Here is a 12,662-nt window from a genome sequence, read left to right on the forward strand (position 1 = left end):
GGCTGAGGGCGGGGGCCTCAGCCTCCGCGCGAAGTCCGGGAGGCGGGGCTGGCGTGCGGGCCCTGGGGTCGCTCCGCTAGGATTGGCCTGTGGTCGGGAGGCGGGGCCTGCACGCGCCGCGGCTGCGGGCTACGATTGGCCTCGGTTCAGGGCCGGCTGCCGGCGTGCAGGCTAGGCTCGGGGCGCGAGGACCGAGCGGGGCGGTGGGTTCGCGAGCCAGGGGGAGGGGCCGGGGCGGTGGCGGCGGCGGCGGCGGCGGCGGAGGAGGTGGTGGTGGTGGTGGCGGCGGGGGCCGGTACTGGACCCAGCGGGATGAGCGAGGCGGAGGCGGCAGTGGTGGCGACAGCGGCCCCCGCGGCGACGGTGCCCGCGACGGCGGCAGGGGTGGTAGCGGTGGTGGTCCCGGTGCCAGCAGGGGAGCCACAGAAAGCAGGCGGCGGGGCGGGCAGCGGCGGGGTCGGAACGGCCTCGGGCCCAGCTGTTGGGACCCCCTCGGCGCCAGGCCCCCGCACCCCTGGCAACCCGGCGACGGCGGCCTCGGGAACCCCCGCGCCCCCGGCCCGGAGTCAGGCGGACAAGCCGGTGCTGGGTGAGGGGCGGGGCACGTGCCAGGGCGGCTCTGAGGGGGAGGCGGGGGGGGGGTGTCGACGGGCTGGGGGAGGGGCATCGTGGAGCCCGGCGGGGTCCGGAAAGCTGAAGGCCGGTATGGCTCGAGGCTCAAAGGACCAGCGGACCTTAGTGAGTTTACCTGGTGGGAAATTCTGCAGTGTCTTCCTGGGTGAGAAGGAGTGGCTGGCCTGTCCAGCTAGGGTCTGACCACGCCCCCGGGGCAGGAGACTCGATCTTGTTGATTTGGTCTAGTATTAAGTAAATATCTGAGCCCGGGACGCAAGTGCACTAGTGACCCTTACAATAGGAGGGCTAGAGAAACCCCAGTTATGACCTGAGGGCGGAACTTCGTGGACCAAGTAAGTACCCACTTCTCGGTTAAGGGCTTAGATTTGTAGGATGTGAGGAACATGCCTTAGAATCGGAAGAGGTTTGAAATCCTGAGCCCTGCTGTATGGGCAGTTGCATTTAGTGGAATTGGGTAAGAATGCCTTGGGGCTACTGGGTAAAACCTGGTTGGCATGAAGTGTAGCTTAATAGATAATAGGTTGGTTAGATTTTGGAGTGTCCCAAAACTGAGTCCAGCTCCATCTCTTCCCCCTATCCTACTGCCCCCACTGCATCTCTGCCTGGCAGCAATCCAAGTCCTGGGCACTGTCAAATGGTTCAACGTGCGGAATGGTTACGGATTCATCAACAGGTATCTGAGGAACCCAGGGAGGGGGTGGAATGGGTGTCTTCCAAACTGATCTATGGGACTGGACACCTTCCCAGCCTCATCTCTACCCCGGCAAGGCACATGGTTGCAATGTCCAGCTGATGCTGATTGAAAGTCTTTAACCACAGCACAGATGTGGGCATGACGAAGCCTTCTCCACATCTTCAAGGGCAGCAGAGGGTTAATGATCTAGGAAGTTGGCAAATCTGGCTCTGATCCTCGCAGCTGGTCTGTGTCACCTTCTGGTTTAGTTTGCCGCCACCTTTGGGGCAGTATGTACCTGCTCTCTGTGCCTCCAGCCGGAATCCTCACTCATTTCCTGTTTCGGGCAGCGCACATAGCACTCTCATAACTCATCTCCCTTAGAGAGCTGTTAGCTCATTGAATCCCCCACCTGACGGGACTGAGTCTGGTGAGGGTTGGGGAAAGAAGGCACCAGCCCAGCCTGAGGCTGCTGCTTTCCTCCTACAGCACCCCCGCAACCCCCAAACTGGGAGGGGCCATAGTGTCAGATTCTGAGCGGAGTCAGGTCTCCCCCAGTGGGCCCTTCCCGAGTCCAGGCACCCTGCCCGGCCTATCCCTCCTGGGAGGCCTCAGTTCCCTCTTAGCAGGCTGACCTTTGTGCAGATCCAAGTGCTTTAAAGCCAGAACACTTGTTCTAAGGAAGGGTCCTTCTTTAATTCTGGAAACAGGACTCCTGGGAGGTTCTGAGGGAAGACCTCTTCACACCAACCCCCCCACTGGGGTGCTAGGGTAAACTAGGGTGATGGGCAAGGTAGTGAGAATGATCTAATATATTCTTTCTTACCCTTGATCTCTTGGTGTACTGAGAGGGGACCTGACCCTGGGGTTCACCTCCAGGCTGAGAAGAAAGTTTTGTGGGCTGTTTGGAGCCAGTTCTTGACACAGTTTTCCCTCCTCAAAGGTGTTCTGCACCTCTGCTCCTGTCCCTACTCACTCCCTCCTTGACTGCAGAAGGAAGGAGACTAAGAGGAATTCTCCACCCGTGGGTTGGGGAGCAGGGGTTGTTGGCTGGCAGTACCAGGTTCTAAGGTGCCCCAGGGTAGAGGGTGGAGAGGTCCACAGGTAAAGGCTGAACCAGCTCCTTCAAGGTGCCTTTGCTGACCCTGCAGCCCTTTCCTCATGAAGCCCAGGTTTTTCATGGAGGTTTTAGGGATCTGCTCTTCATACCCACTTCAGGGGGCCCTATTGGCTCTTGTCTCACTCTCTGGACCCTGTTTAATCCCAAGCAGCAATGGAAGGTAGAGAGGAAGGGGCCACAGGTCTTGGGAATGGGCAGCTAGGGAGGCCTCAGCAGAGGTGAGTGCCTTACCAAAATCATCACCTAACACCCCATCCTGTCCTGCAGGAATGACACCAAGGAGGATGTCTTTGTTCACCAGGTAAGAGCCGGGATGGCTTTCTGAGGGGAGGAACCTGCCCTCCCTGATGGTCTTTGCCACTGTCCTCTTAGCAGCACAAGTCCTGACTCTCCAGCTTTCACCTCCCACCAGGAAATAGTTCCCTATCCATCCCACAGGTGCTGTATTAACTGCATTGGCCCCACTTGTGTTGGGTTGTCTCTGTAAGAAATGTGCTTGTTGTCCTGTGGGCACGGCACGGCTCACTCCCTTCTGGAACCTGTGAACATCCCAGGAACGAATCACAGGCGGTGTCCGAGGGAAAGGACACAGGCTAGCGCTACTTGGGTGCAGTGGTTCTCAAAGTGTGGTCCCCGCACCAGCAGCATCTCCTGAAATCTGGATTCTCAGGCCCACCCCAGACCTAGCCAATCAGTCAGGCTTGGGGGCGGGGCCAGTTGCCTGTTTTAACTAGCTCTCCAGGTGATTGTGATGCCTGCACAGTTTGAGAACCACTGCTTTGGTGGAAAGCGAGCTCAGTGGGACTGAGGTAAGAAACACAGTACCTGTTACCCACTTTGCAACTTAAGACTATTGGCTTTTTGTTTGGCTTTTGAGTTCATGTTTCTTGCTTCCCTTCTGGAAATCCCTAAGGGGTCAGGGGAAGAGGGAGTGAGTCCTGGGGACCGTGGTAACTACACAGTTGTTCCAAGGCCCCTAGTTTGTGGCTTTTCCCCTGCTGAACTTTGCCTTCTCCTTGCTTCATACTCCAGCCCCAGCTTACAAGTAAAATTTTGAAAAGAATGGAAGTGGGTGGTGGGCCCCACAGGGGTTCGAGAGTTCCTGGCCATTCTCACCTTTCTCCTGGCCTTTCCTTAACCAGACAGCTATTAAGAGAAACAACCCCAGGAAGTTTCTGCGCAGCGTTGGGGATGGGGAGACCGTGGAGTTCGATGTCGTGGAAGGAGAGAAGGTTCGGGGGCTGCGGTTGGAGAGCCCGCCAAACTAGGGGAGGGTGCCCTGGAGGTTCCCCCACCAAGGCTGTGCCCGGGTAGCACAGGCTGTGGGACCGGGACCGTGTTCTCGAGCAGAACTTGTCATCCTTAAGGCTCTGGCTGCTTCAAGGGGTGTCCTAAAGAAGGTGCCCCTGTCACAGTCAGGGTGCTCTCTGCAGTTCAACAAGCCCATGTCTCTTCTCCATGGGGCACCTGTGCCCATGTTCTCCTCTCAGAATCAGCCCTCCACGAGATGCTCACCTGCTGCCAGCCCTCTTTCTCCATCCCCACCACACCTCCAGGCTAAGCCTCATGACGGTCCAGTGGCACCTATTTCAAAAGGACCAGTTGCAGATGTGGCCCCTTCCAGAAGGGTCCAAACACCACTGGCCCCTGTTCCTCTGAGGAGGGTGGAAAGAACCAGAAGTTAGAGGAGCTGGAGAGGGGGCAGTTATCTGGAAGGATGGAAGAGAGTGATTCAAGCCAGACTGGGAGGGTTGTGCATCTGTTGTGGGAGCTGGTTCTCACCAGTTCTTCCCCACCTTCCTCCCCAGGGCGCAGAAGCTGCTAACGTAACTGGGCCTGGGGGGGTGCCAGTGAAGGGCAGCCGCTATGCCCCCAACCGACGCAGGTTCCGCCGATTCATCCCCCGGCCCCGCCCAGCTGCCCCACCACCCATGGTGGCAGAGGCTCCATCGGGTGGAACAGAGCCAGGCAGCGAAGGGGAGCGTGCGGACGACTCCGGGCAGCGGCCCAGACGACGGCGCCCACCACCCTTCTTCTACCGACGGCGCTTCGTGCGAGGCCCTCGGCCCCCCAACCAGCAGCAGCCCATAGAGGTGAGGGGGACTGGCAACATGGGAACCAGCTACCCACATCCTGGAGAAGGAGCGAGAGTTAATGAGGCCGGAGCCCAGAGGAAGCGGGGTGGAAGATGGGCTGGGAAGAGCTGTGGACACGGAAGCAGCTGGTGCCACAGAGCTCCCCGCCCCCGGCCTTTGCATGTCCCCAGGGCACGGATGGGGTAGAACCCAAAGAGACAGCCCCGTTGGAGGGAGACCAGCAGCAGGGGGATGAGCGGATACCCCCACCCAGATTCCGGCCCCGGTACCGAAGGTGAGACTCCCTTTCCTGGGCCCTGGCTTCCCCTTCACCAGCCAGTGTGGGGACCCAGGGATGGGGAGGGGAGGGGCCTGAAGCCAGAGGTCAGGAGGGCTGGGCCACTGAGCCATTACTGCCCAGGTGCTCAGGGTTAGCAGGCACCCCTAGGATGGGACGGGAAGGCAAGCTAGTCTCCCCCTGCTGGGGGGATCCTAGGAGGGAGGGACGTGGTCTGCACTGGGCTCCTGTCCCTTCAGGGTCCTCGCTTCTTGCCCCAGGCCTTTCCGCCCCAGGCCACCTCAGCAGCCCACCACAGAAGGTGGGGATGGCGAAACCAAGCCCAGCCAAGGCCCCACGGACGGCTCTCGACCCGAGCCCCAGCGCCCACGAAACCGCCCCTACTTCCAGCGGAGACGGCAGCAGCCCCCGGGACCCAGGCAGTCCACAGCCCCAGAGGTGAGGACCTGGGACTGTCCGTGTGGGGGGGCCAGAGAAGGAAAGAAAAGCCTGGAGCCAGCCAACTTCCCCCTGTCCCTTCTTCCCCCACTCCTGTCTTCCTTTCCCTTTCCACTCTCTTTGTCCCCTCTTCTCCTGGCCCTGCCCCCACTCACCCTGGCTTCAAGGCAGCCTGACACCCAAGAGCCAGGACTGCCGGGTCCACCCTTGGCAGCCACTCCCCAACCCACCCACCAGGAGAGCCCAGCAGAGCCGCTGGAGCCCACATCGCCCCTTGTAGACTCCCTCGGCTCTGCTGGAGCCCCAGCACCAGCCTGTGGATGGGAATTGAGGGAGGAATGGGAAGAGAAAAGGTGCAAGAGGTTGAAGCTGGGGGCCCGGAAGAACAAGAGGGTCTCAGCCGACCACCCTTGTTCTCTCTAGACCTCAGCCCCCATCAACAGTGGGGACCCCCCAACCACCATACTGGAGTGATTCCAACTCAAAGGACACCCAGAGCCACCATCTGGTGAGTGGCAGGCCCAGGGCTGGGTACCAAGAGGCGGGGGTGGGGCTGGGTGGTGATAAGTTGCTGGTGTGACTTTTTTCCATCTTTCTTCCTCTCAGGTATCTGCCAGTTTTTCCAACTGACCTGTATCTTACCCAGCACCTCCTTCCCCTCTTTCCCACAATTCATGACATCAAAACACCGGCTTTTCCCCCCATTCCTTGAGACTCAGGAGGGCCAAAGCAACAGCCTTTTGCTTTTTTTTTTTCCTCTCTCCCTTACCAAGGGTTGAAGGAAGGGATCCATCCTTATTGTTCAGAGGCATCAACTCCCTCCCCTAAATCAGGCTGAGAAGGAACCAGCCAGCTCTTCCCCCTCCTGGTTGTTTTTCTTTCCCACCCCAGTTTATTTTTTGTTTCCCTGCTCCCCCTACCTCTGAAGCCATTTTATGAACTGTCATGTGCCACCTGAGCCTCCAGTAAAAACAAAAACGGGCTTTCCTGTTGTCTTGGTCTCTGCCTCTTTTCTGTTTGGAGCCTTGTTGGTAATGCACTGTTGAGGATGGCAGGAGGGAGAGGGGTTGGTGGGCAGGGCCTACTCTTGGATCCTTGTTCCCACGGTTCTAGCTGTGCAGCTCTGCAGAAGTGCCTTCATCCCTGGGACACTGACTTTTCCCATTTGTGAAATGGGAATATTGCCCCCCGGTAGAATGAGTGATTTCTGAACTGCCAAGAGCAGGGTCTGGCACCTACAGCTTCAACTTACTGAGGCTTTACTACTGTTAACAAAGGCAATGATTCCAGCTCTTAAGTGGAGGCATGAATGACAGCGTCCAGTCCAGAAGATTCTGTGACCTGGAACTGAGGCAGGATGAAGAGGCGGGGGTGGGGAGGCTGTGGTCTGGGTCTCAGCCCGTCTTGGAGTGTCTCCACATGACAGGATGCGTATCTCATACAGTAACTTTATATATGGATCTCTCTATATATACATTTAGTACAACAGACCTTCAGTTTTTTCTCCCTGCCCCTGCTTTTTCAAACATATACAAAAATATCTGAAGGCTCCTCCCAGCCCAGTGTTTACAGGCAGCCTTTCAAATCCCTCTTGCCCTTAGTTGGTCAAAAGCCTGTGGGTATAATACCCTCCCAGGATGGGAGAGGAGGGAAGAGCCGGGGCCCCCATCTGGCAGCCTTGCGGAGCAACGGGGGTAGAGCCCAGAACCCTGAGTCTAGAGGGGAGCCCACTGTCCCTTCCTCTCACCATGGATGGATGCATGTTCCCTCTCGCCCTGGAAGGCTGAGCAAGAGGACTGAGCCTGCTGTGTGAGAAGTGAGATTAGATCTTGGGAAGGGGGGTGTGTCCTTTGCCCTGGAGGGGACAGACAGACCCCCTCCCCTTTCACCCAGAGTCTGTGGCAAGAATTCCTAGGAAGTGCCAGAAGGGGAGGAGTCCAAGGTGGCAGGAACTGGATCTCTCTTCTCCTGTCCTGCTCTCGGGCTTTGGTTCACCCCCACCGGAAAGTCAGTCCTAGAGTCTCTCCTCCCTGTAAACCCCCTTCACTAGCCAGGGCACAAGTATTCTGGAGCTGAGGTGGGGTGGGGATGGCTATCGAAGGAGGGGACGGAAGGGAGACTGACCCACCCCACAGCCACTGCCTAACCACAACACAAATAATCCAAGAGGTCACACGAGGGGAATGAGGGGGTGCTCAGACCACCCTTCCCTCCAGCTTCCCAACCCTACCAGGCTGCAGGGGTTTTCTCTGCCCTGGAAGTAATGGGGAAGAGAGGGTTAAAGTGCTGCAGAGGAAAGGAGGGGAGTCTCTGGGCAAGTGGAGAACTGGCTCTCCCACCCCTGTGTGGACCCTCAGTCATTCTCATCTGGCCCTAAGTACTCCAGTTCTGTGCTGGGTTTCACTTCCTGCTCCAGAAGAGAAGGTGTCCGGCGGAAGACGGCTGAGATCTGGTCAAACGTCCTGCCACGGGTTTCAGGCACTTTTAAGAAGGTGAAGATGAAGAAGCCAAGCAGGAGGACCGCGAATAGAAGAAAGACGTAGGGACCCATAGCATCCTGGGACAAGTGGAGAAAGAGGTGTTGACAGAGGGGAGGGAACGGGTGGCCTTGGGCAAGCCAGGACTAAAGGACTGGCTTGGGGCCAAAGATCCTCACAGGGAACTGGGACCCTGCACGAAGCAGGTGGCTCCTTGGTGGGCAATGGAAATTACCAGGAGAATTTAGTGAAAAGAGAATTCTCTGAACCCCATCTCTCCTGGTTTCTCCCTCTCTTACCATCCTGGGTTATTGCACTCAGTGGATTCCTGGCCATTTGCATTATTAATACGAAGTTTGTAATTTTACTCCTAAGTAAGTTATGCCAGTAGTTGGCTTTGAAGACAGCTCTGTTGTTTTCCATCTAGCTCAGTTCCCTTCTTTGCTTTGATTCTGGTGGAGCAGGTGGTCTTCAGAACCTACGTGGTCCACTAAAGTGATCCCCCAAACAGCAGTCTATGGGTGAGGTGGGCTGGGGGGATGCTGAGTGGAAAGCATCTGGACTAGTGATGCGTTGCCCTCCTCTGGCTGACGGTGTGGGAGATGGGGGTGGGGGCAGGGGACCTACCGCCACATACTGGAAACCCATGCCAATGATGAAGTTGCATGTCCAGTTGGAGAACCCAGCCACTGCCATGGCCGCTGGGCGGGGTCCCTGGCTGAAGAGCTCGGCCACGATGAACCAGGGGATGGGGCCAGGGCCAATCTCAAAGAAGGCCACGAAGCCAAAGATGGCCACAATGGAGACATAGCTCATGGCTGGAACCCGCTCCTGGGGGCCGGGCAGGGAGGGTGGAGAACTCAGGTCAGGTCTTTCAGGATCTTCCTTTGCCCTCCACCCAGGAAACTGGCATCAACCCTACCAGCCATTCACAGGCAGGGGACCTGCCACCTAGGTTAGAACAGGCCTTCAAGCATTTCACATTCAGCTGGCTGCCCTGTGCTGATTCAGGATCTTATGTCGATTCCCTCATGATTCTAGAGCTGGGTTCTTAGGAATTACTATCCCTAAAGTTTGACAGGGGCTCTCCCCACTGGCTGCCAGGCTAATGCTACAGTGTCCTTCTAGAGCAGGAGGAAGTGCATGCAGCCTGGGTCCCTCAGGGGCATGGTCTTGGCACACGGCCTGGGCCCAAGGTCAAAGGCATGTATGTTGAGGAATGACCCTGCTGTCCACAGAGCCCCTTGGGGCAGTTCCCTGGGGTTGGGAGGCTGGTCCCCCTCCCTCTCCTCAGGCCTCACCAGCAGAAGCAGAGCCACAGTCATCAAGATGGCACAGCCACACATGCCTGCCAGGCCCAGGAGATGGAGGGTCCGGCGCCCAGCCCGTTCCACCAAGAACACCTGCAGAGAGAGTCAGGGCTTGCCAGGGGCCTTCAGGGCTTGGGACGTGGGAGGGATTGGGTGGTTGGGGTCAACCAAGGGTTGGATCTTTGGGACATCCAGGTATGTCCAGAAGCCAATGGTGGGGACCCTTTCAGAGGCCAGCAGTTACCGAGACTAAGGTGAAGACTGTGTTGACCGCGCCGGCTCCGATGGTGGCATAGGCTGGTTTCTCTACCCCTGCTGACTCAAAGATGCTGGTCGAATAATAGAAAACCTAGAGGTGGGCCAGAAGAAAAGGGGATGACGAGGATGTTCCTTCCTCCCTTGAAGCCACACCAAGCTGGACTGACCCTGAATTTTAATGAAGCAGAGGCTTGCTCCCTTCTTCATTCCTCTGGGGCTATTCCCTAACCCTGCCCCTCCTGGAGGTGGCTGCGTCCACACCGCATTGATACCCGTACCGCATTGATGCCTGACAGCTGCTGGCTCAGCTGCAGCACAATGGCGATGACGAGGGGCTGCCGGTGGGTGTGGCTGCCCAGGAGCTGGAGCAAGGACAGGGGCCGCTCACGCTCCAGCTTCCGCTTCTCCTCCTTCAGCTCAGCCAACACCTCAGACACATCGGCCCAGCCCGTCAGGCGCTTCAGACCTGGAAGTGAGAGGGGGGTCAGGCCTGAGAGGGCAGGCAGAGGGCCTGGGAGAGGCACAGGTGCCCGCAGGATGGCACGGGAGCTCACTCTTTCTGGCGGGCCCCTCCAGGTTCCGGATGATGTAAAGGTAGCGGGGGCTTTCCGGGCAGAGGGGCAGCAGGACCATCTGCAGGAGGGCAGGCAGCACGGTGATGCCCAGGAGGAGTGGCCAAAAGGTGGCTGTGCCCAGCATGGACTCCAAGCCTAGCACCTGTGGGAGAAGGCAGGGAAGGAGGGCAGGATGTTCAGCCTGTACCCAGAGCCCCAACCCCCTGCCCAACCTCCCAGGAGGCCAGGCCCAGTCACCTGGGCGATTAGGATGCCAGTGACGATGGCCAGTTGATTGAGTGTCCCCAGGGCGCCCCGCAGGTGAGTAGGGGCGATCTCCCCCAAGTACATGGGTACCAGCCCCGATGTCAGCCCTGAGCAGAGGGAAGAAGAGAGCTTCTCAGGGCAGCTGCCCACCACCACCACCCCTTCCCCAAGGCCAGGGTTAGTGAAGGAGAGCAAGGCCCTGCGCAGGGCCACAGTGCCTGTGGGTACCTGAGTAGGCGCCAATGAAGAACCGTCCAAGAATGAGCATCTCGTAGGAGGCAGCTGCCTTGGCCAGGCCCATGAGGGTGCCCCCCAGTACTGCCAGGGCGTTGTTGAACAGCATGGCCCTCTTCCTGGCAGACAGAGAGTGGGGCTGTGTGAGTCCAGGAACCCATGCTCTGGCTCCCTTCCTGTCCCTCCACCCTTACCCTCCAGCCCCATACCTTCCCAGCCACTGAGAGATGATGCCAATCAGGAAGGATGAGATCATGCCACCCACAGAGAAGATGGCCACAGAGAGAGCCCAGAGGGTGGTGAGGGTGCCTGGTGGGATGGAGCTGGGTCCCTCAGGCCCCTGCCTCCCCAGCCAGGTCTCATTGTAGCTCTGTTCAATCACCTGGGGGCACAGCAAAGGAGTGATTATTAGCTGCTAGACTCTTCCCTCTCTGCTCACCCCCTCCCCCCCGCCTTGTCTGGGCACCCCACTCTGCCAACTGTAGCCTCTCACCTTCTGGGGGGCATTGATGACCCCAATGTTGTAGCCAAACTGCAGGGAGCCAAGAACAGCAGAGAATACGGCAAGGACCAAGGTCCCAGTGACTCGCTGCCGAGGGGGCTCCCCATCCTGGGCAGGCAGAAGCAGAGAGGAGGCATGTCACATGGAAATGTGGCATGTCACATGGAACTGTGGCATCTTTCCTTCCTCCAGGGGCCCAGGCCCAGTAGGAGTCTAAAGATGCTGGGTTTCATCCAACGTGTGGGATGAGGGAAAGTGGACCCATATTAGGAATCAATCGAAGATCTCAGTGTAAACAAGAGCAGGAAGAACCCAAGAGTACCAGGGCACGAAGGAGACACTGATGTTTGAGTCCAGCAAGCAGAGAAACGTTTGAGAACCTGGGTCTCACAATTCCTCTCTAACCTTGGGACAGGCTTGGCATTTAAGAGACCCCTGTTCAGATTTGTGCGACCTTAGGTAACTCACTTCCTCACTTTGAACTGAAGAGATGGGGGTGATGTTGCTTGTCAAGTGAAAGTGTGAAAATCAAAACTGAATGTTGAGTGGCCCCAGTGGTGCTGCTTTTATAAAGTAACAAGTGTGTTAGCATCATCAGTCTCTGTTCTCTTCTCTTCCATCTGCGGGTTCTCTCCGCGGGCTCCTGGAAGCCCCCAATAGGCTCAAGAAGGACAATTCCAAAAAGGACATCGCGGTCATTCCTCCTGGCTTATGGCCTTCTCTGTCTCCGCCCCAGCCTCCTCCCTTCCCCCTCCAAGCTGCGACAAAGGGCAGGGGGCCATGCTGGCTTTTGCCTGAGCGAGCCTTGCGCAGGGGATGGGGGCGGGAAGGTGGTGTGAGGGGCGGTAGCCTTGGTGGCTGACCGCTGGCGGCACAGACTGTCTCCAAAAGGAAACCGGAGCTGGGGGAGGGAGGGCTGACACTCCCCTCTACCCCTCCACCAACCGTAGGGCCGAGGGAAAGTTCAGCGTCCTGGAGGACTGCCAAGAGTGGGGGTGGGGGTGGACCTACGGAGCACCTCCGGTCTTCGAAAAACTGCGGGCTGGCCAGCCGGGACAGACGGACAGCTCCTGGAGGGCAAGACTCGCCTGAATCTGCTTTCTTGAGGGCAGGAAGTCCTCGATCCCGGCGCAAAGCGCCGCGAACTAGAGAAGAGGGCGAACCCAGGACACGCAGAATCCAGCTGTGGTTCTTGCCCACAATGATCCCCTAGACTCATTTTGCCTCTTGGAGTGACTGGAATCTGACAGTCACGGGTTGTCCCGCTCGGGTATAAATAGCCAGTCCCCCACCCCACCCCCTGCGCCTGCGCAAGGACCGCCCCCTAGCTGACCCCAAGCGCGACCCCAGCCCGAGAAAAGCGGGACCCTTGTCCCTGTCCCGCCCCCTCATGCTAAACCCTACTTCAGAGCCGATCTGTTGGAAGCCCGACGGCATCTTGTCTTAGGAACTGGAGACGCAGGAGCTGCAGTAGACGAGGGGGAGGCGACTGGGGGGTCTGCGACCCCAGCCTGGTGGGCGGAGGACGCGGGCGTGATGGGGGTCCCGGAGCTTTGTGCGGAGGGAGGGTCTGGCGGGACCCACAGCCACAAGCCCAGGAGCCAGACAGCAGCTCCTGGGAATCTGGCGAAGCTTGGCTGGGGGGAAAAGACCCGGAGAGCAGCCCCCGCAGCCCCTAGGGCCACGCCTTTCACGGCACCCATTGGCCAGGAGCCCGCACACCCCAGCAGGCCACGCCCCTCCCTGAGCCTGGGGCTGAGAGTTTGGCACCGGCTGTGGAGTAAGCCAGCGAGGCCACGCCCCTCAGCGTGCCCGGTGAG

The 12,662-nt window shown here is 58.5% G+C and overlaps 2 protein-coding genes across 3 annotated transcripts; one reads left to right on the forward strand and one right to left on the reverse strand.

The window, feature by feature from the left end:
* Positions 1 to 253: 253 nt before the first annotated feature.
* On the forward strand, positions 254 to 6,233 carry YBX2 (Y-box binding protein 2). 2 transcript variants are annotated; one of them, XM_040243533.1, is made up of 9 exons: positions 254 to 589; positions 1,246 to 1,309; positions 2,697 to 2,730; positions 3,572 to 3,661; positions 4,238 to 4,522; positions 4,696 to 4,799; positions 5,063 to 5,240; positions 5,664 to 5,748; positions 5,847 to 6,233. In XM_040243533.1, exons 1-8 carry the CDS (start codon positions 313 to 315, stop codon positions 5,712 to 5,714), a joined length of 1,083 nt encoding a protein of 360 aa, XP_040099467.1. In that variant the 5' UTR covers positions 254 to 312; the 3' UTR covers positions 5,715 to 5,748; positions 5,847 to 6,233. The 2 variants fall into 2 exon arrangements, with proteins under 2 accessions (XP_040099467.1, XP_040099468.1); XM_040243534.1 differs by lacking the exon at positions 254 to 589 and having other exon boundaries at positions 657 to 1,309; positions 5,042 to 5,240.
* Positions 6,234 to 6,672: 439 nt separating this feature from the next.
* Positions 6,673 to 12,589, reverse strand: SLC2A4 (solute carrier family 2 member 4). The gene is made up of 11 exons (XM_040243532.1): positions 12,247 to 12,589; positions 10,834 to 10,950; positions 10,550 to 10,722; positions 10,335 to 10,459; positions 10,098 to 10,213; positions 9,840 to 10,002; positions 9,564 to 9,751; positions 9,272 to 9,376; positions 9,019 to 9,120; positions 8,345 to 8,548; positions 6,673 to 7,797 (listed from the first exon to the last, which is right to left on the reverse strand). Exons 1-11 carry the CDS (start codon positions 12,277 to 12,279, stop codon positions 7,594 to 7,596), a joined length of 1,530 nt encoding a protein of 509 aa, XP_040099466.1. The 5' UTR covers positions 12,280 to 12,589; the 3' UTR covers positions 6,673 to 7,593.
* Positions 12,590 to 12,662: the final 73 nt, after the last annotated feature.

The sequence above is a fragment of the Oryx dammah genome, unplaced genomic scaffold (assembly GCF_014754425.2).
Source record: "Oryx dammah isolate SB20612 unplaced genomic scaffold, SCBI_Odam_1.1 HiC_scaffold_8, whole genome shotgun sequence".
NCBI classification, from domain to species: domain Eukaryota; kingdom Metazoa; phylum Chordata; class Mammalia; order Artiodactyla; family Bovidae; genus Oryx; species Oryx dammah.

Bases quoted from the DNA above. Each gene is read 5' to 3' on its own strand.
- SLC2A4 (XM_040243532.1), bottom strand. From the start codon at position 12,279: ATGCCGTCGGGCTTCCAACAGATCGGCTCTGAA. The intron at 10,951-12,246 runs GTAGGGTTTAGC...CTGCCTGCCCAG, and splicing joins TCCAACAGATCGGCTCTGAA to GATGGGGAGCCCCCTCGGCA. The intron at 8,549-9,018 runs GTGAGGCCTGAG...CCCGGCCCCCAG, and splicing joins CTGTGGCTCTGCTTCTGCTG to GAGCGGGTTCCAGCCATGAG.
- YBX2 (XM_040243533.1), top strand. From the start codon at position 313: ATGAGCGAGGCGGAGGCGGCAGTGGTGGCGACAGCGGCCCCCGCGGCG. The intron at 4,800-5,062 runs GTGAGACTCCCT...TTCTTGCCCCAG, and splicing joins TTCCGGCCCCGGTACCGAAG to GCCTTTCCGCCCCAGGCCAC. The intron at 5,241-5,663 runs GTGAGGACCTGG...TGTTCTCTCTAG, and splicing joins GGCAGTCCACAGCCCCAGAG to ACCTCAGCCCCCATCAACAG.